Below are 21,203 nucleotides of genomic sequence, written 5' to 3'. Positions count from 1 at the left end.
GAAAAATGCCCAGTCTGCCAGCCTCCAAATCCATCCACACTTCCAATTCTCTAGTAGAGTCCATATCTAGCACATAATTACCTGTGGAATCAGTGAACATCCAAGGACTGTCTGTATCCTCTATCACTGCTAGTTGGCTACTGGACAGCAAAAGTCGACTTCTGCGCTGTGATTGGCTAGGCGCCCGACGCTGGCTCTTCCGACTTAGCTGCACCCTGTTCTTGAGTGCTGTGGAATCTAAGACTGATGTTTGCTGTGAATGAAACAGAGGTTCAAATGCAATATTTCTGCCCTGAGTAATTTTACATTTCAACAAAAGTAGACCTGATAAAATAACTTTGAAAGAGGAGTGACATGAACTTTCTGTGAAGGCATCAGTATTGTAGGGCATGTGAGCTGAATATTACCATTGTTCTAAATGAGGATTCTTTGTTTTACACTAGTAAGCTGCAATTGAATTATAGGAATCTAATTTTTGGTTGTATAGATTGTAAGAAAATTTACAAGCTACAGGGACTAAGCGGAAAGTTCCAGGAAAGAAAGAACTTTGAGATCCAATGGTGATTACATACACTTATGTCGTCATTGCCCAAGAGCATGCTCTGTTAGGCCAATGAACATTGGACTCCATATTTTCAGAACAGATAGGCAAGAAATAATTTAGCTTATGACAGACCCTAAAGATGGCCATAGACATTAAAATTTCCTTAGTAACAATTCAAGGTCTACAGTGAAGGAAATAAGTATTTGATCCCTTGCTGATTTTGTAAGTTTGCCCACTGTCAAAGACATGAGAAGTCTAGAATTTTTAGGCTAGGTTAATTTTACCAGTGAGAGATAGATTATATATAAAAAAAATAAAATAAAATCACATTGTCAAAATTATATATATTTATTTGCATTGTGCACAGAGAAATAAGTATTTGATCCCTTGCTGATTGTGTAAGTTTGCCCACTGTCAAAGACATGAACAGTCTAGAATTTTTAGGCTAGGTTAATTTTACCAGTGAGAGATAGATTATATATAAAAAAAAAAACAGAAAATAACAGTCAAAATGATATATATTTATTTGCATTGTGCACAGAGAAATAAGTATTTGATCCCCTACCAACCATTAAGAGTTCAGCCTCCTCCAGAACAGTTACACGCTCCAAATCAACTTGGTGCCTGCATTAAAGACAGCTGTCTTACATGGTCACCTGTATAAAAGACTCCTGTCCACAGACTCAATTAATCAGTCTGACTCTAACCTCTACAACATGGGCAAGACCAAAGAGCTTTCTAAGGATGTCAGGAACAAGATCATAGACCTGCACAAGGCTGGAATGGGCTACAAAACCATAAGTAAGACGCTGGGTGAGAAGCAGACAACTGTTGGTGCAATAGTAAGAAAATGGAAGACATACAAAATGACTGTCAATCGACATCGATCTGGGGCTCCATGCAAAATCTCACCTCGTGGGGTATCCTTGATCCTGAGGAAGGTGAGAGCTCAGCCGAAAACTACACGGGGGGGAACTTGTTAATGATCTCAAGGCAGCTGGGACCACAGTCACCAAGAAAACCATTGGTAACACATTGCGCCGTAATGGATTAAAATCCTGCAGTGCCCGCAAGGTCCCCCTGCTCAAGAAGGCACATATATAGGCCCGTCTGAAGTTTGCAAATGAACATCTGGATGATTCTGAGAGTGATTGGGAGAAGGTGCTGTGGTCAGATGAGACTAAAATTTAGCTCTTTGGCATTAACTCAACTCGCCGTGTTTGGAGGAAGAGAAATGCTGCCTATGACCCAAAGAACACCGTCCCCACTGTCAAGCATGGAGGTGGAAACATTATGTTTTGGGGGTGTTTCTCTGCTAAGGGCACAGGACTACTTCACCGCATCAATGGGAGAATGGATGGAGCCATGTACCGTCAAATCCTGAGTGACAACCTCCTTGCCTCCACCAGGACATTAAAAATGGCTCGTGGCTGGGTCTTCCAGCACGACAATGACCCGAAACATACAGCCAAGGCAACAAAGGAGTGGCTCAAAACGAAGCACATTAAGGTCATGGAGTGGCCTAGCCAGCCTCCAGACCTTAATCCCATCGAAAACTTATGGAGGGAGCTGAAGATCCGAGTTGCCAAGCGACAGCCTCGAAATCTTAATGATTTACAGATGATCTGCAAAGAGGAGTGGGCCAAAATTCCATCTAACATGTGTGCAAACCTCATCATCAACTACTAAAAACGTCTGACTGCTGTGCTTGCCAACAAGGGTTTTGCCACCAAGTATTAAGTCTTGTTTGCCAAAGGGATCAAATACTTATTTCTCTGTGCACAATGCAAATAAATATATATAATTTTGACTATGTGATTTTCTGTTTTTTTTGTTTTTTTTATATAATCTATCTCTCACTGGTAAAATTAACCTAGCCTAAAAATTCTAGACTGTTCATGTTTTGACAGTGGGCAAACTTACAAAATCAGCAAGGGATCAAATACTTATTTCCTTCACTGTATGTGGATTGAAGGCCAGTACCATTGATATGATAAAATATAGCAGTTGTTTTACCGCTCTGACCGTCATACGAAAGACCGTTCCACATTCTGATATGTATCTTCGAAGGGTACAAACCCCCCCCAGCCTATATGCCAGAAGGGATAGAGAGTTCGGCGTGCCATATGCTATGGATTATGCTAGGTTTTAAACCTTTTCCCTATTTGTAAGTATGGAATAAAAAGCGAAGTGAACTAGTCCAGAAAGTGTTGCACTCTTTGTTTCCCTGTTCCCTCTTTGGAGATATAGTGTGGGGTTCGACTGGGTTTACCTGGATCGTAGCATCTCTGCATCCCTGTGTGGAACTACAAGTTGAAGAAAATCCAAAAGCACACAATTTGGACTAAGGAATTGCCTTCTTGCATATAGGCAGGAGGATTTTGTACCCTTCAAAGATACATATTAGACTGTGGAACGGTCTTTCATATGACCATCAGAGCAGTAAAACAACTGCTATATATTATCTGTATTTGGGTGTTGAGGATTTCACCTGGTTTAATTTTGCCTGCTCCGGTCAAAATATTACACATTTATCAATATAACACCTATTGAGTAAAGAGCCGGGGATCACTTAATATTCAGTGATATGATAGATTTCCTTTCAAGAAGGGTCTATGCCAACACCGTATACATTTATGGGTAAAGTTAAGGCTGGCGAAATCACGCATCAAAGTAAAATAGGTATGGAGGGCAACAGAGATGTATATTGGGAAGTTTTTTTAACTCTTATTTGACAAGAGAGTGGCTAATACCGGCAACACTGGTCAAGTTATACTCTAGGCGCCACATTTACCCCTCCCTTTTTCAATATAGGGGGTGCCATGTCACTATCTGCTTCATGGTAGGATTTTTGCTAAACAAACCAACACAAATGTGTATAGTATAGACAAGCAGGCTGCGTTAGAAATATAAACCTCTTCCAGTATAGTGTTTCTTATCTTCAAGTGTGGCGAGTTCCGGCAGTTATTAAAAATGAACATGGACTAGTACCAGCTCTGAAGCTGGACTGCCTTGTTGCTGGTTTTAGATACATTTTTCAAGGGTTGTTCTTTTCAGAAAAATCTATTTTTTAGATTAATTACAAATGTTGCTTACATCAATAAATGAGAAATCAACTGCTTTGGCTTCATGAAAAGATGGTGTGCTTGCTGTGCCGTCTGTGGAATCAAGGTCCATGCTGGATCTATCCAGACTTTCATCACGTGCTTCAGTGATAGAATCATGCTGGTCGGTCTCCGTGTGGGATAGTGAGGATAAGCGGCTGTGTGACTGCGGTTTGCGGCTGGTGATGTTATCATATGACGATGATTCTTGCACGATGCTGCAATAGAGAAGGTAACTGTTCATTTAGTACAGTTGATTTAGAATTTGATAAATTCACTTTTAATGGTTATACAGGTAAGCTGCCATAATGTGGCCACATTTTACTGTCCCTATTACGGCCACCATTCCCAGACTGACCGTGAGTCTAATGAATAGAATTAACAGTATCATAAGGGATCTATGATGCTATTACTTTGGGTCATCAGAACAGCTGTCAGGCGGTGTCTGTCGCCTGTAATACGGCCACTAAAATGCAGCAGCGTTGCGGCCGTTCGAATGAGGCCTCACACTATTTTCCAATAACAAACACAGTAGCGAATGCTAAAAATAAAAATAATTACAAGTAGTAAACAGCAGAGGGCAGTCAATCCAAGTATAAATATAGTTATTAGTCTATATACTATGCAAAATGAACCAGCATAAATGCAGGAAGCTGCAGTGTTTACTATAACAATTTTCCTATTTGTCTTTAAAGGGAATGTATCACTTTTTTTTTTTTACCAATTAAAAATCCAATATTGAAACAAATTATTTTTTACTATTATGTTTTTATTTTCTGATTGTAGACTTTTTAAATTCTATTTCCTATACATGATTATGGGGCGGCCATCTTGCCTGAGTAGGTGCTCGGCTCAGTTAACAGCATTCAGAGATATGCTTTACAGCAGCTACATGGACCATAGAAAACAATAGTCTGGAAATGACGCATTGTCTTCTATGGGAGAGCGTTGTAGGCATGTTCTGTGACCTGTGTAGAGGCATACCTCTTGACTTTCAAAGACTGTAAAAGAGGGACTAGTCATGTGATGCAGCAAATTATTTTAACCTTAAGCCACGCCTCTACCCCATCCAATACCTGTCCAGTCCCCTTTGTGCCCCCCCCCACTCAGTAATAGTGCGATCCTTTTTGTGACAAACAGTAACAGCCCCACACACTTTTCACAATGCCCTCATGTGACATACAGTAATACTGTCCTCACAGTAAAGATGCCTCCTTCGTGCCCCCACAGTAGGATGCCTCCATAGTGCCCTGCACACAGTATGATGCCTCCCATAGAGCCTCACACAGTATTATGTCCCTATAGTGTCCCACACAAACAATGATGCCCACATACGGACTCCCCATACAGATACAGTGCATCTAAAAATAAAATAAAAATACTCACCTAGCCCTGTTTCCACAACAAATGGAGCAGACCACTCAGCATCACGGATGCCTGTGCCAAGCCTCCTGAGGACGCCGATAGTTAAAATAGGGACATGCGACCGGCCTTTCGGGACTGCGCCTGGAGGAACTGTTCCATTGTATCCGGGAGCGTTGTGAGGCATGCAGTGTCCCCTGAAATTAATAGCCCCATACACTGTGCCCCCCAATAGTCATACACCATGCCCAGTGAAGTTAGACTCATACACTTTGCCAAAGGCAATAGTGATACACACACTTTTGCCCCAGTCAAAAGAAACGCAATCACTGTTGCACCAGACAATAGAGTCCACATACCATGCCCCAAATCAATAGTGCCAACATTATGGATTCCCCTCCAGCACTGCTCACTAATCCCACATTTCAAGTTATTCCTGCCTGCCATTGGCTGGCAGCTTGAGACATAATTGCCAGTCAATAGAAAACCAACTACAGCACTACTGGCAGATGCTGTGCCAATACTGCAGATCATGTAATCAGGCCAGAGGAGGGGACAGTAGTGACTTACTGTATACTGTCTTGTCTGCTCAGTCAATGGGACAGGCCGCAGGTTGCAGCACAGGGTATCGGAAAATCGGACCTTCTTTATGTGAGTATTCTGTAGCAGTTCTCTCCTCTCCTCCCTCGGAGGTGGGGGGGGGGGGCATGGCTAAAGGGAGGACACCAGAGGGGAAAAGATTTAGAAAAGAGGGGAAATTATGCTGCTAAACTCCCTGCAAGCTCCACCGCTCCTGGCTTCCCTGCACGGCACTATGAAGTCCTGGCCGGTGACCAAGTGCCACGCCGAGCAAGGACTTTATCCTGCTTTCTCTGTTTAAACACCCACCTCTTGGGACAGCACCTGAAATCTGGGATTGTCCCACTAACTCCAGAATTGTTGAAAGGTATGGCAGAGGTAATTGTGCATGGAAGGGGAGGAGAGGTGCTGTCTCCATCAACTATTGTCAATTGTCAACAGTGGATGCTGTGGTAACTGCCTCCAGCTTTATAACATAGGCGTTATCTTTCATTGTGATCATGCCTGTGATAATGAGATGACTGCAGAGAAGTGATCTCCACAGAACAGGAAGTGCTAGTCTATTATGACACTCTGTGGCCAGAATGAAAACTGCAAGATTTTAGGATTATGCTTTAACCGGATGACAACCTCCTGATGTATATATACGGCAGGCAGTCCAGGTCCATAAAGTCTGTACCATAGTATACATATGGTGCAAGTTTAAGCTGGCTAGCTGAGCATCAGAGACTGCCGGGGATCCTGGAGAGAAGACAGAAGCGGTTCTCACTGCTTCTGTCTTCTCTGTGCTCACGTACACAGCACTCTATTGTACCTGGTGGTCTGGTGGCATGATCACCATAGGATGCAGGTAGTAGGAGTATGCGGCTAGGTCTAACTAGAACCAGCATAGCCCTAACATTGACAATAGTCACTGCAGCCCTAGTAACAGTTGAAAAGCATAGTGTACATTTTTTTTAATGTATTCTCCCAAAAGAATACACAAAGACACATAAAATACCCCCCAAAAAAAAAGTTTCCCACACCAATCATTAACATAATATATTTACAGTAGACAATGACAATCACAAATAGAACATCTATTTTAGGGTAACACGAATATTACCAGAGAAAATGAGCTAAAAAGCAAAAAATAAATATATATATATATATATACACACTTTTTTTTTTTACTATATTTCTCAAACTATAAGGCTAAACACTCTAAAATAAGCAAAAAGATGATGTTTATAAAAATAAAGAAATCTTAACAAAAAAAAAACGTTCCAAAAATTATGTCACTAGCCCAACAAATAAAAAAAAGTTATAGCTGTTTAACGAGTGCCTGCTAAAAAGGGCTAAACGTCATCTGTTTTTTTGCTTCTTGTTTGTTTAACCAGCCTCAGAACTGTCCTTTTGAGAAATTAGTTGACTAAATCAGTACCAACAAGCCACCAAAACATTAAAGCGCACCGGTCACTAGATTTTAGGGCATTAACCCACCAGTATGATATTATACTGCTCGGGTTTAGCGTCCTAAACATACCCTCTGAAAACCTGTTTTAGTATAGTTTCTAAAAAGTTATAATACAGCGTGCACTGTATGTAAATTATCAGAGATGAATCCTGAATGGAGTTCAATGACATCCTGGACATGCTCCAGTACACCTGGACTCATCTCGGGACTCTTCTCTGGTAATTTACATACAGCGCAGGCTGTATTTTAACTTATTTTTAGAAAAAAATGCTAAAACAGAAAGTTTTGAGAGGGGCATGTTTAGGACACTAAACCCTGAGAAGTATAACGACATTCTGGTGGTTTAGTGCCATAACATCTAGTGACCGGTTCCTTTTAAAACCACTGACAGGTGAAGTGAATAACATTGATTACCTTGTTACAATGTAACCTGTCAAGGGGTAAGACATTTTAGGCAGCAAGCAGATAACCAGTGAACCGGCAACAGGATCATGGGTGCCCAAGGCTCATTGATGCGCACGTGGAGCAAAGGCTGGCCCGTCTCCTCCGATCCCACAAAGAGGTACTATAGCAAAAATTGCTGAAAAACTTAACGCTGGTCTGATGAATCCCATTTTATTTTACATTACATGGACAGCCGGGTGTGTCGCTGACCTGGGGAAGAGATGGAACCAGGATGCACTATGGGGAGAAGGCAAGCTGGCGGAGGCAATGTGATGCTCCGGGCAATGTTCTGCTGGGAAACCTTGGGTCCTAGCATTCATGTGGATGTTACTTAGACACGTACCATCTACCTAAATATTGTTGTAGGCCAAGTAAACCTTCATGGCAACCGTATTCCCTAATGGCAGAACGTAAATCTTGCCATAGATATAAGATAACTGTTGGCTAAATGTACATGTTATTTTCTAAAGAACAGTGGTAGATAAGCTACTACAAAACACCTCTGGTATAGTTTATCCCAAGGTGGAAATCCTTGCTTCCTCTAACAAAAGCCCTGGCTGAAGGGTCTGTCTGGCAAGCAAAGTCTTTCCAGAAGAGTGGAGGCTGTTACAGCAGCAAAAGGGGGCCACCACCAACTCCATATTGACGCCCATGGTTTTGGAATAGGATGTTCAACAAGTTCATATAGGTGTGATGGTCACGTGCCTCCATACTTTTGTCCATATAGCCTAGCTATGTTTGCTTTGAATCAGACTGTACATACAGAGCAAATAAACATTAGAAGTTGTAGGATTTATGCAGAGGCGTAGCTAGGTTCTCCTGCACCCGGGGCAAAGATTCAGATTGGCGCCCCCCACCCCATCTTATTTCCCGACATCTCCTTCCCCCTCGCCATGTTTTCTTTCCCTACCAATCAACGAGGTGTAATTTTTTTTCACAATTTTTTTTAATGTAACTCGAGTATAAAAGCATTTCCACATTTTACAAGCGATATAGTTCTAATAATGTAATTAACATAAAAATAAATTAAAAGAAAATAAATTAAAGAGGCCACACACAGCCCCCTGTATAGCGCCACACAGCCCCCCTTGTAGATAGTGCCACACACAGCCCCCTGTAGATAGCGCCACACACAGCCCCCTGTAGATAGCGCCACACACAGCCCCCCTTGTAGATAGTGCCACACACAGCCCGCTTCCCCCCTTGCAGATAGCAGCACACTTCCCCCCCCCTTGTAGATAGTGCCACACACAGCCCGCTGCCCCTTTGTAAATAGCGCCACACTCCCCCCCCCCCTTCTAAATAGTGCCACATTCCCCCCCTTTTAAATAGCGTCACACTCCCCCCCCCCCCCCTTGTACTTAGCGCCACACTGTCAACAGAGCAGTGAGCGGTAGCCTACCTCTACCACTCTCCGCTCTGCCTGGTGTGACTTACCAGATGAGCCGAGGAGGTCATGCGGCGCAGGCAGCGGCGGAGTTCCTTCTGACTAGGGTCGGTGACAGCCAGGGCCGGCGACAGCCAGGGCCGGCCTTAGCTTGGATGGCGCCCTGTGCGGGACTCTCTATTGCCGCCCCCTACACAAACCAAAAATGAACCACATATATGGACACACTGGAACATATATACTGTACATACATAGAGACAGATATTTAGACATACAGGCAAATATACATACACACATTCTGGAATATATACATACAGGTAAATATATAGACGTACAAACACATATATACACACACACACACACACACACACACACACACACGCAGATAAATACACAGACAGGAACATATACAAATACATAAAAGGCACAAATATACAAGCACAAAGACACATTCACAAACAGACCCATATATACACTCACACAGGCACATATGTACACAGCACAGATAATGTAGTAGATGGTACCTGCAGTCCTATGTAACACCACAGATAACCCAGTGATAACTCTGATTACAGATAATGTAGTAGCTGTTGCCTGCAGTCCTATGTAACACCACAGATAAAACAGTGATAACTCCGAGTACAGATAACACATTGTGCTAAATTACAATCTCAGCTCTGCTACACAGTACAGATAATGTGGCAGACGTTACCTGCAGTCCTATGTAACACCACAGATAACACATTGTGCTAAATTACAATCTCAGCTCTGCTACACAATACAGATAATGTAGTAGCTGTTGCCTGCAGTCCTATGTAACACCACAGATAACACATTGTGCTAAATTACAATCTCAGCTCTGCTACACAGTACAGATAATGTAGTATCTGTTGCCTGCAGTCCTATGTAACACCACAGATAACACATTGTGCTAAATTAGAATCTCAGCTCTGCTACACAGTACAGATAATGTGGCAGACGTTACCTGCAGTCCTATGTAACACCACAGATAACACAGTGATAACTCTCTGAGTACAGATAATGTAGTAGATGTAAGAGACAAACACATGCAGAGACACAGACCGACAGAGACACACACACATTGTAACATATACACATACAAACACAGAGACACACACATACACACAGACACTCACCATGTCGCCTTGCTGACAGCATCACAGGTCAGGACGGCCTGTGTGTGGGCGGAGCTTCCTCTCTGCTTCTCGGCAGAGCACAGAGTAGAGGCAGATGCTGGGAGGCTGCAGCACGGGAGTGGACCTGTCCCCGGACCTGTCATCTGACCTCATGTCACTGACGTGAGGTCAGGTGACTGGCCTGGTCCACTCCCTGGCCGTCACAGACCCCAGTCAGAACGCCGTAATGTCCTGGCTCTTCCTAAGCTGCTGCAGGTGTCCCACATACAGGGCGCCTATCAGCAGCATTCAGCTGCTCTTTGGCGCCCCCACCCCTTCCCTACCACCGGGTTGCGCCCGGGGCACATGCCCCGCCTGCCCCCCTAGCTACGCCCCTGATTTATGCATTCTAATCCAAAATGAATAAACGCTACAGTCAAAACAAATAGCCAAAACAACAGTAAGGAACAGCAAAACCACATTCAGATTATGGCAAAATTCAGATTATGCCCCCATATGAGATTGAAGACATACGGAAGTACAGTATAGACCCCATGAACTTTAATGGGAGGCCTATTTCTGCTCCATAGAAAATAGAACCATAATACAGCCATGTGCATAGGGCCTAAAGAGGAGTTTTAAAGAAGTAAGAATAACTGCTATACTCTCGTTTATAATTGCCATGTATTAAACAGTCACAATGATCAGGTTTACCACATCCGATCATCACTTCACTTGTAATGACATTTTTTTTTCCAGTGCCATCACGGTCAATCCTATGGTGTTAGTGGTAAGCAGGGATGGGAAGAGAAAGCCAATTATGGGATCAGGGAATTGTTTTCCGTAGGTTTACCTGTAACTATCCTATTAACCCCTTAGTGACCAACAGTACGCCTTTTTACGTTCCTCACTAATGGGCTTTAGGCTAAGGCGACGCCTTTTCACGTGATCGCTTTAGCCTAAAGTAGCGCCGAAACGAAAGATCGGAGGTAGCTGAGAGTTCGGAGCAACGACCAGAGACCATAACGAATGGTCTCTGGTCACGTGATCGCCGTGAATCGTTATTTCACGGCGTTCACGCTAAAGCGGCAGATCATCGCCATTTCTCTCTCCTCTCATGGAATAACTCCTTAGAGAGGAGAGAGAACGGGTAATTAGTGTTCCCCCACCCCTCCCACGTCCGATCCTCCCACGTCCGACCCTCCCCCTCCCCCAATCCCCCCCCCAAATGGCGCACGCATGCGCAGTGCATAGCTCCGTTCTCTCAGCTACCGGAGGTAGCTGAGTGTTCGGAGCAGTGATCCGAGACCATCACGAGTGGTCTCTGGTCATGTGATCGCCGTGAATCGTTATAACGATTCACGGCGTTCACGGTAAAGCATCAGATCGTTGCCATTTCTCTCTCCTCTCATGGAATAACTCCTTAGAGAGGAGAGAGAACGGGTAATTAGTGTGGCCCCCCTCCCACGTCCGATCCCCCCCCCGTCCGATTCCCCTTCATGTCCGATCCCCCCCCCCCCCTGGTCCGACCCCCCCCCTGGTCCGATCCCCCCCCCCAAAAATGGCGCCCGCATGCGCAGTGCAAAGCTTACCTATGTTGGTAGCTGGCACAGCAACAGTCAGGGACCGTTGTGACTGGTCCCTGATCAGTTATTTTCATAACACAGCCAGGACATGGGCTGTGTTTCTCTCTCCTCCCATTATAGTTGTTCTGAGAGGAGAGAGAGATCAGTCTGCGTCCTGTTCTGTGAAGAAAGAAAAAGTGAAAAAAAATAATCGTTCTTATACATATATATATAATATATAAAATCTATATTAGCGTCAGCGCTAGTTTAGCGTTCGTTCTAGTTTAGCGTTCGTTCTAGTTTAGCGTTCGTTCTAGTTTAGCGTTCGTTCTAGTTTAGCGTTACTTTAGGTTTAGTGCTAGTTTAGCGTTACTTTAGGGTTAGGGCTAGTTTAGCGTTCGTGTTTAGGGCCGTTAGAATTTATTTTACGTCTGTTATATAAAAAAAATATATATATAAAAAAAATAATAATAATTTGTGTCGTTTTTAGGTTTACTTTAGGGTTAGGACTTATAGGGCATATATATATATATAGGGCATATATATATATATATATATTATATATATATAGGAAAAGAAAAATAGAAGCAGCACCGTAATTCGAAGTATTGGGTGCACAGGTTCCTGTTCAGACACTCGACCAGTGTCCCAAATAGCCAGCAACAATTCCAAAAGACAAGACAGCACTCCAAATTCAGTGAAAAATGGGATCACTTTTAATCACCTCTTGCAACGTTTCAACCCTGCTCAATGGGGTCTTTTTCAAGCAAAAAGACCCCATTGCTTGAAAAAGACCCCATTGAGCAGGGTTGAAACGTTGCAAGAGGTAATTAAAAGTGATCCCATTTTTTTTTTTTAAACTCGTTTTATTGAAAGAATTGTACAATACAAATGTCCATAGTACATAACAGAAAATAAACACATTTATGTAGTCATACAAATTTTGAACACAGATGCATATTGGCTATGGTGGTATTTAACATGTCATAACCTAATAGATCGCATAGTTAACCCTCAGTAATAACATAATAACATCCCAGCGGGCATAATACTTTCCCAGGCCAATTTGAGTTATTCCATCCAAAATATAGAAATCCTATAAGTAACCCATCATGGAACATCCGTCCTTCTCAAGGTTGCAGCAACTGGTCCCTCAGGTCTGTAAATCTATTCGGAGTATACAGGGTACACGGTGAATCACACCAAATCTGCCAAATTTTATAAAATTTACCAATACACCCTCTTTTCTTATATAATACTCGCTCGTATGGAATAATAGAGTTGATCAACGATTTCCATTTCGTCACCCTAGGAGGTCTCTGATCCATCCACCGAAGTGCGATGGTTTTCCTTGCCATGAACAATACTTCTCGCAATAAAATACGTATGTGGAATGGCCACTGATCTTCAAGCAGCACCCCAAATAGACAAATCTTGGGTGAAAAGGGGATCGGCTGCTTCACCACTTCCTCAACCACTTTCAACACCACCCCCCAAAAGGAGGCCACCACTGGACAATCCCAGATCATATGCCAGAAATCAGATCTGGGAAAACGGCACCTGTGGCATTCAGTGCTAGGATATCTGCCCATTCTATGCAGCCTCACCGGCGTGAGGTAACTCTGATGAACTATAGCTAATTGAATCATTTTATTATTTGCCGCCGGTGATACAGACATAGGAGATGAAAGTACATCCTCCCATTCCTCCCCTGTCAGATCTGGTATCAGACTCTCCCATTTATCTTTTACCGGTATTTTGACATTGGCCAATTTAGCATGTATAAGGGCCGTGTAGACAGCCAAGATCAGCCCCCGGGGGCCCTGTGATTTAAAAACTCCAATCAAAGGGAATCGTGAGAATTCGTGGTCTGACCTAGGGTATTGACTTGTGAGAGCATGTCGCAGCTGCAGATATCTATAAAAGCTTTTCCTAGGAATTTGGAAGTCCTCTTGCATTTGCGCAAAGGATTTAATGGAATTATCTGTATACACATCCCCAATTCTAAACACCCCAAGGCCACCCCAGAAAGAGGGGGCCTGCCCCTCCATTAGATGCGGAAGAAGGGGATTATCCCATAGTGGCATGTCCACCTGTATATCTGCATATGCATGAATTTGTTTGGCCGCCGTCCATGCCTGCACTGCCACCTTTTGGATTGGGAGCATTCTTTTATAAGTTCCCGGGGAGCTTTCTAGCACTGGCCAAAGGTGCGTTAGATGCAAATATGTAGCGAGGTGCTGTTCCCTCATTGGTAACGGGTCCGACCCTGTCCAGAGCTGTAGATATCTCAACTGCCCAGCTAGATAATACATAAACAAATCCGGTAGTGCCATTCCCCCCTCCTGTTTAGGTCTCTGCAGAGTAGCCAAGCTAAGTTTGGATCTGTTGGATCCCCATATAAAAGCCGGGAATAATGCATGTAGGGATTTAAAAAATGCCTTGTATACTGGTATGGCTGCGTGCTCCAGAACATACAGACACTTTGGCAGAATAACCATTTTAATTAAATTTACGCGACCCGTCACTGCCAGTGGGAGTGCCCCCCACACCCTGAATTTGAGCTTGATATAGTCTAACAGAGGCAGTATGTTGGTGATTTGATCTTGCCTATGGTCTCTGTTTATGATAATACCCAGATATTTAAAGGACGACACTACCTGCAGGCCGTGTTCAGCTTCCGCCCAACCCCCTTCCTTCAAAGGCATGAAAAATGATTTGTTCCAATTAACATGTAGACCAGAAAATCTACCGAATTGGTTCAGGATTTCAATAGCTAGCCCCAAGTTATCTTTCGGGTATGACATATACAATATCACATCATCGGCGTACAAACTAATCCTCTCCTCTTGTCCTCCCACTACTATTCCCCTATATTCTGGGTGCGTTCTTACACGTATCGCCAAAGGTTCAATAGCTATTGCAAACAATAGCGGGGAGAGGGGGCACCCCTGCCTGGTACCTCTATGGAGCTGAAAATAAGGAGACATTATACCATTAATCAAAATTTGTGCCCTCGGATCCTTATACAAGATTTTTATCCATTTAATGAAAATCGGGCCAAAACCAAACCTCTGTAATGCTTCAAACAAATATGCCCACTCAACGGAATCGAAGGCCTTGGCCGCATCAAGAGATGCCATTGCCCAATCCTCCTTCAGTGCCTCTCCTATTTGAGCCAAAATTTGAACCTTACGTATATTGTCAGATGTGGACCTCCCCGGCATAAAGCCTGCCTGATCCGGATGAATGAGTTGTAATATCACCTTATTCAGTCTATTTGCCAATACCTTTGCAAGTATCTTGTAGTCTAGATTCAGTAATGAAATAGGGCGGTAAGAACTACAGTCCCTAGGGTCTTTGTCAGGTTTTAGTAACACTACAATTGTGGCATCATAGAAACTGTCCGGTAGTTTCCCCTCCCTCCGGGCATAAGAATACATAGAGCATAATGGGGGGATGAGCTGGTCAGAGTAACGAAGATACACCTCCAATGGAACCCCGTCCGGGCCCGACGCCTTACCCTTCGACATATCCCTCAATGCCTGTGTAACCTCGTCTTCCGTGATATCGAGTTCTAACATATCCCTGCCTGCCTCATCTAACTGTGGAAATTTCAAGTCCTCCAAGTATGATACACACTCGGACCACTCATACGTAGACTGCGAGGAGTATAAGTCCCTATAGAATTGGGTGAATCGGGCTGCTATACTAGGGGTATCCGTCAACTCACGGCCCTGACTGTCCTTAATCTTAAGTATTGCTGAGCTCTGAGAGCTGTGGTGAATTAAATGAGCCAGCAATTTACTTGATTGGTTTCCCAGTTCAAAATAGGTCTGCCGAGCAAAAAACAATTTCCTATCAGCTTTTTCTTGTAGTAATAATAAGTATTTACGGCCCAACGTCAGCCATGCATGTTTGTTTGCTTCAGATGGGTTTTCTATATACTCGCCCTCCAATGTTTTACATTGCTGTGCCAGCTGACCCTCTTCCTTTGCCGCTTCCCTTTTTATGTAGGAGATTGTAGAACGCAAGCAGCCTCTAAGGTAGGCCTTCAGGGTATCCCATAAAATATTAAGATTGTCACACGAGTTATTGGTATCTTGAAAAACCTCCAGTTGATCTGGTATACGATCTTGCGGCCCTATCAGGGTGAGCCAGAATGGATGAATTTTCCAGCTACCAATCCTCACAGGTCCTGGGTGATTGAAACGTGCTACCATCGGAGAGTGATCTGACACTCCCCTTACTTCATAAGAAACATCCGTTACCATCGGAACCATTAGAGCGTTCCCAAAGATATAATCTATACGGGACAGGGAATTCCTACCGATAGAATGACATGAGTATACCTTTACAGTCGGATGTTTGCACCTAAATATATCTATCCAACCCATTTCTTGAAATAGCAAATTCAACTCTGTTGGAGCCACCGATGCAACCCCACGATCCATTTCCCCTCTAAATCTATCACATTTGGGATCCATGACCATGTTAAGGTCCCCCATGCCCAGTACCGTAGCTTGTGGGTAAGCGGCAGCAAATGCGGCAGCCTCATGTAAAATCTGTATATTCGCCGGAGGAGGAACATATAGGCCCAGTAATACAAATGGTATAGTGTCAATGTAAGCATGTATAAACACATATCTACCTTCCTTATCCACTTTAAGTTTAACCGCTTCCCACCTCAGAGATTTGTGGATTAATACCGATACCCCCCGGGAGTAGGACGTATGGAAAGAGTGTGAAGCCCATTGGATCCAAGGTCTACGCAATAATCTCGCTTTGTCTGGGATTAAATGCGTCTCTTGCAGACATATTATAGAGGGATTAAATTTACGGATACATGCAAAGATGGCTGCCCTTTTCCTCGGGGTACCCAGCCCCCGTACATTCCAAGACACAATCGGTATAGACGCCATTAGTGAGGCCGGAAACTATGTCTGCCTCGGAGGGAAGATGGCTCCCGACTCCTGCATAATACCAATATACTTTCACTAGTGACCTTTCCCCACCTTCTTTGTACTGTGTGACTTTTTAGACATTTGCATTCATAAATGAGTATAATTTCGCCTAAATACGGCGTTAAAAACATAAACGACAGAACTAACATATAAACAGTAAATTGTATCGGCAATGCGAGATGATACATAGGCCATTGCCGAATCATGCCCTCCTCGTGGCACCAAAGAGTAACGGGGAAGGCCCCGTGCTATTAGGCAGTGTTAACGTATCCTTCCCTATCTACATCTTAAAACACCATATTACTTCTCAAGCCCTTTCCATAAATTCGTACAGGAGGACTATAAAACAGCAGTGTAAACAATATATCAGTAATATTTAACCGTAATATGCTTCCTGCGCATATACCCGGATCTCTCCTGCAGTCTCTCAACTAGTACCCCTTCTTCACTTCGGCCGGATCACTCCTTCCCACTATAGGCCAAGCTCCATGAACAGAATGGTGACAGATTGGTAGTCCCGGCAGTCCATTCAAATGAAACGGGGAGGATAAGAATGACCCTTTTCAGGGCCTCCGGATCTATCCACCCGCCGGATAAGACTACAAATTGGATGTACCATAACATTGGAATCCCTCCTTAAACACAGGAGATCAACCAGCAAAAAGAAAACCTTTTAGCCTGCATCAGGCGCATGAGAAACTCCAGCATCGTCTTTAAATTCCAGCACTTTCCATCCTCACCCTCCAAAGGGGTCACACGCGGCGGGGCGATCTCCTCCCTCTCACCCAATCGTCGGCCTCCAGCGGAGAATTAAAAAAGATAGAGCGGTCGTTATCCACTACCCGCAGCCTTGCAGGATACGCCATAGAATATGGGATATTGAGTTCCCTCAGCCGTCTTTTCACCGCCATAAACGTAGCTCTGCGCTTTTGTAGATCAGCCGAGAAATCCGGGAATATGGATATAGCAACGCCATTATATTTAATTCCTTGCAGTCGGCGGGCTTGACGTAGGATCATGTCCCTGTCGTTACAATTAAGCAACCGGGCCAGCATCGGCCTCGGAGGGGCCCCAGGTGGAGGTGGTCTTGCCGGCACTCTGTGCGCCCTTTCTACTGCAAAGGCCTGCGAATAAGGTGCATCTGGCAGTATCTCTTTCAACCACTTAGATATGAATTCGCCCGGATCTTGGCCCTCCGATTTCTCCGGCATTCCTATTATCCGGATATTATTCCGGCGCAGCCTATTTTCCAGATCATCATTTTTTTGTTTTAGTAACTCCGTCACGGATTCCAGATCCGTAATCGCACGTGGCATGGCCGCCATCCTGTCTTCCACCCCAGACACTCTATCCTCCACATGTGTCACTCGTTCTCTCAAGGCCTGCATATCCTGCCTGATGAGGCCTATATCAATTTTCACCTCCTCCATCTTACCAGTCAGCGAGGTCTTGCATGCTGATATGGCTGCCAGGAGTTTGTTCATCACCTCTGTCGGGGTAGGTTCCGGCTCTGTCTCCTCCACCACCGCTGAGGAAGATGTCGTCCCGCCAGGCGTCTCACTGCCCTTTGAGCGCTGCTGCAGGGAAGCACGGCCGCCATCTTTGATATCTTCCCGGGCATAGCTCTGTAGCTTTTCCGTGGCCGTTTGACCTCTCGTGGGGCCCATAACTCCACTCTTACCACCCGACTGCTGCCTGGATCTCCGGGACGTAATGATGAAGGTAAGGAACGATCAGGATATTCACAGGATCAATATAGCACGGAACCACAGCGGAGCTCTCAAGTCATGCGACTGCTCCCGTTGCGCGCCAAGCCACGCCCCCAAAGTGATCCAATTTTTCACTGAATTTGGAGTGCTGTCTTGTCTTTTGGAATTGTTGCTATATATATATATATATATATATATATATATATACACATATCTATAAATATGTCTCAGCGTATGTACAGCGCGGAGCAAGCCTACGCCTTGCTATGTTCCGATACTTCTGAAAGCGAAACAGACACCGCTTCAGAATTTGTTCCCGACAGTGACAATTCTAGTTCTACCGCTGAACCCCATAGTCCTATGGTGGTAGATACGTCAGTCGCAGTAGAGGTGTCAAGTGCAGGGCCGAGTGTTGCAGTCCCTCCCGTGATGTGGGATCCTGCACTATCATTTTCCCCCCCAAGTATCCCAATTTGAAGCGACCCCAGGAATTAGTGTTGACGTCCAAAATTTTACCCCCTATAATTTTTTTTATTTATTTATATGTGATACGGTCCTAGACTTGATAGTCCAGCAGACTAATCTGTATGCTAGGCAGTTCGTTCTACAAAAGCCTGCGTCTATGTACTCCAGAATGTGGAGCCCCACAAGTGTCCCAGAAATAAAAAAAAATTTAGGCATTACCCTCAATATGGGTTTGGTTAAAAAACCCTCTGTCCGGTCCTACTGGACTTCTAGTGCTGTCCATGCTACCCCTGTATTTGCAGCAGTGATGTCCAGAAACCGCTATGAGGCCCTAATGCGATTCATGCATTTTACTGACAACTCCCAAGTCCCCCCAAGAAGTGACCCAGCCTATGATCGGCTTAATAAATTAAGGCCATTAATCACCCTTCTAAGTGATTTATTTCTAAAGTTGTATACCCCTGATAAAAATTTGTCTATAGATGAATCGCTCATGAGCTTCAAAGGGCGTCTTTCCTTTCGTCAATTCATCCCTTCCAAACGAGCCAGATATGGGGTGAAATTGTACAAAGTGTGCGAGAGCACAACGGGTTACACCTGCGGTTTCAAAATATATGAAGGCAGGGACTGCCAAATTCATACCGCAGGCTGCCCAGAAACTATTGGCACCTCTGGCAAAATAGTGTGGAACCTAATGGAGCCATTTCTGCACAAGGGGTACCACGTCTATACAGACAATTTTTATACAAGCGTTGCCCTTTATAAAGCCCTCCATGCTGCAAATACAGGGGCCTGTGGGACAGTACGGAAGAACAGAGTGGGACTCCCACAACAGTTAGTGTCCAGGCGTTTGGGAAAAGGAACATCCATGGCCCTTGCAAGTCAGGAATTGCTTGCAGTGAAACGGGCCGACAAGAAGGATGTCTACATGCTGTCCACCGTACACACGGACACCACTGTGGCAATTACGGAGAGGGGGGCTACCACTGCAAAGCAGAAACCTGTCTGTGTAACAGACTACAACAAATTTATCGGGGGTGTAGACCTTTCCGACCAGGTGCTTCAGCCTTACCTGGTGAAGCGCAAAAATAAGGCATGGTACAAAAATGTAGCAATCTACCTCATCCAGGTTGCTACCTATAACAGTTTTGTTATTTTCAAAAAAGCCCAAGGAACGCTCACTTTCCTTCAATTTCAGGAGAAGGTCATTGAGCATCTCCTTTTTGAGTCCACTGTACCGGCACAATCCTGCGAATCAGAGCGCCACTTTTTACATCCTATTCCTTCCACTGAGACCCAAAAATATCCCCAAAGAAGGTGTCGGGTATGTAGCAAGCATGGCAGGAGGAGGGATACCCGCTTTTATTGCCCCATGTGTCCATCAAAACCAGCCCTTTGTAACTACCCCTGTTTCGAAACCTTTCACACCGTTGCAAATTACTAGAATTTAACACCAAAAAAAATAAAAATGGGTTGGGGGTCTTTTTAGGGAGTCGATTTCTTTATATTTTCTTTTTAGTTCGTGGGCTTTCCAAGTAGGGATTATTTCTTGTGGGAGAGGTTGTAGAGCACATTTTTTTCAGACCGTGAAACTAATTTTACCCCTTATGATTTTTTTTATTTATTTGTGGGTGATCAAGTGCTGGAATTAATTGTCCAGTACAAAATCCCACATCCACAATTTTTTTTTATTTTGACTGTTCTTATGACTATGTCCTGCCACATACAGCTGTTACATTCCTAATTCTGTACCGTGATACGGGCATGATATTTTTTTTTTGGAGGATCTCTAATAATTGAGCTGTTCCTTATCAATACACCATGGGCTTTGTTACGGTTCTTATGGAAATACTGACATCATTTTGGGGATTAGTGATCCTTTACTGTTCCTATAGATGGTTTTGGACATTGTCCCTCTATATATTCTGTAGGTGATTGGTTGTTTTGTGCACATAGCGGTTCCCACCTTGCCGGGCAGGGGCCTGTTATGGTGTACCGCGTCACTTGGCACATTCGTTACTCATAAGGATTGATGGAGCTAAAGAGACGTTGTACAACCAGTCACTGAAAAAAAAAAACCTTGTCATGGCAGCCCTGCAGGTGTTCTTCTATCTAGTGAACAGACTCGAGTTTGCAACATAGTTGGATACATTTTCCTCCATTTGTTTGAAGATATTGCCCGTCACTCCAGTACAGTTTATTTTTTCCTCTCTGACTGATTTTATATTAGGACAGAATTCTGTCCACAATGACATCATAATGGCACCAACTGCTTCTTCAGCAAGACATAGTCATAAGTACAGGCAAATACATAATCTATAGCGACATGTATCCATTATGAATATACGGCTTCACTTCTCTTCTGTATGCCGCACAAATTTATTAATGTGGCATATTTCTAACAAAATAACCTTCTACCACGTCTCCTCTATTTCATGTGGAAACGTAATAAAAGCTTGAAGAAAACATTATATACCCATAGTGTCTG

The 21,203-nt window shown here is 43.9% G+C and overlaps 1 protein-coding gene across 2 annotated transcripts in view; it reads right to left on the bottom strand.

The window, feature by feature from the left end:
• KIAA1671 (KIAA1671 ortholog) overlaps positions 1-21,203 on the bottom strand; it is a 261,817-nt gene that overhangs the window by 19,642 nt on the left and 220,972 nt on the right. For both annotated transcript variants that reach the window (XM_075830747.1, XM_075830756.1), the window contains 2 exons: positions 3,641-3,866; positions 82-253 (listed from right to left, as the gene is read on the bottom strand). In XM_075830747.1, the coding sequence (XP_075686862.1) occupies positions 82-253; positions 3,641-3,866 (398 nt within the window). The remainder of the gene's footprint in view (positions 1-81; positions 254-3,640; positions 3,867-21,203) is intronic.

This window comes from Rhinoderma darwinii, chromosome 1 (assembly GCF_050947455.1).
Source record: "Rhinoderma darwinii isolate aRhiDar2 chromosome 1, aRhiDar2.hap1, whole genome shotgun sequence".
Lineage (NCBI taxonomy): Eukaryota > Metazoa > Chordata > Amphibia > Anura > Rhinodermatidae > Rhinoderma > Rhinoderma darwinii.
Note: the sequence above shows the minus strand (reverse complement) of the source record. Positions and strands in the feature narration are given on the sequence as shown.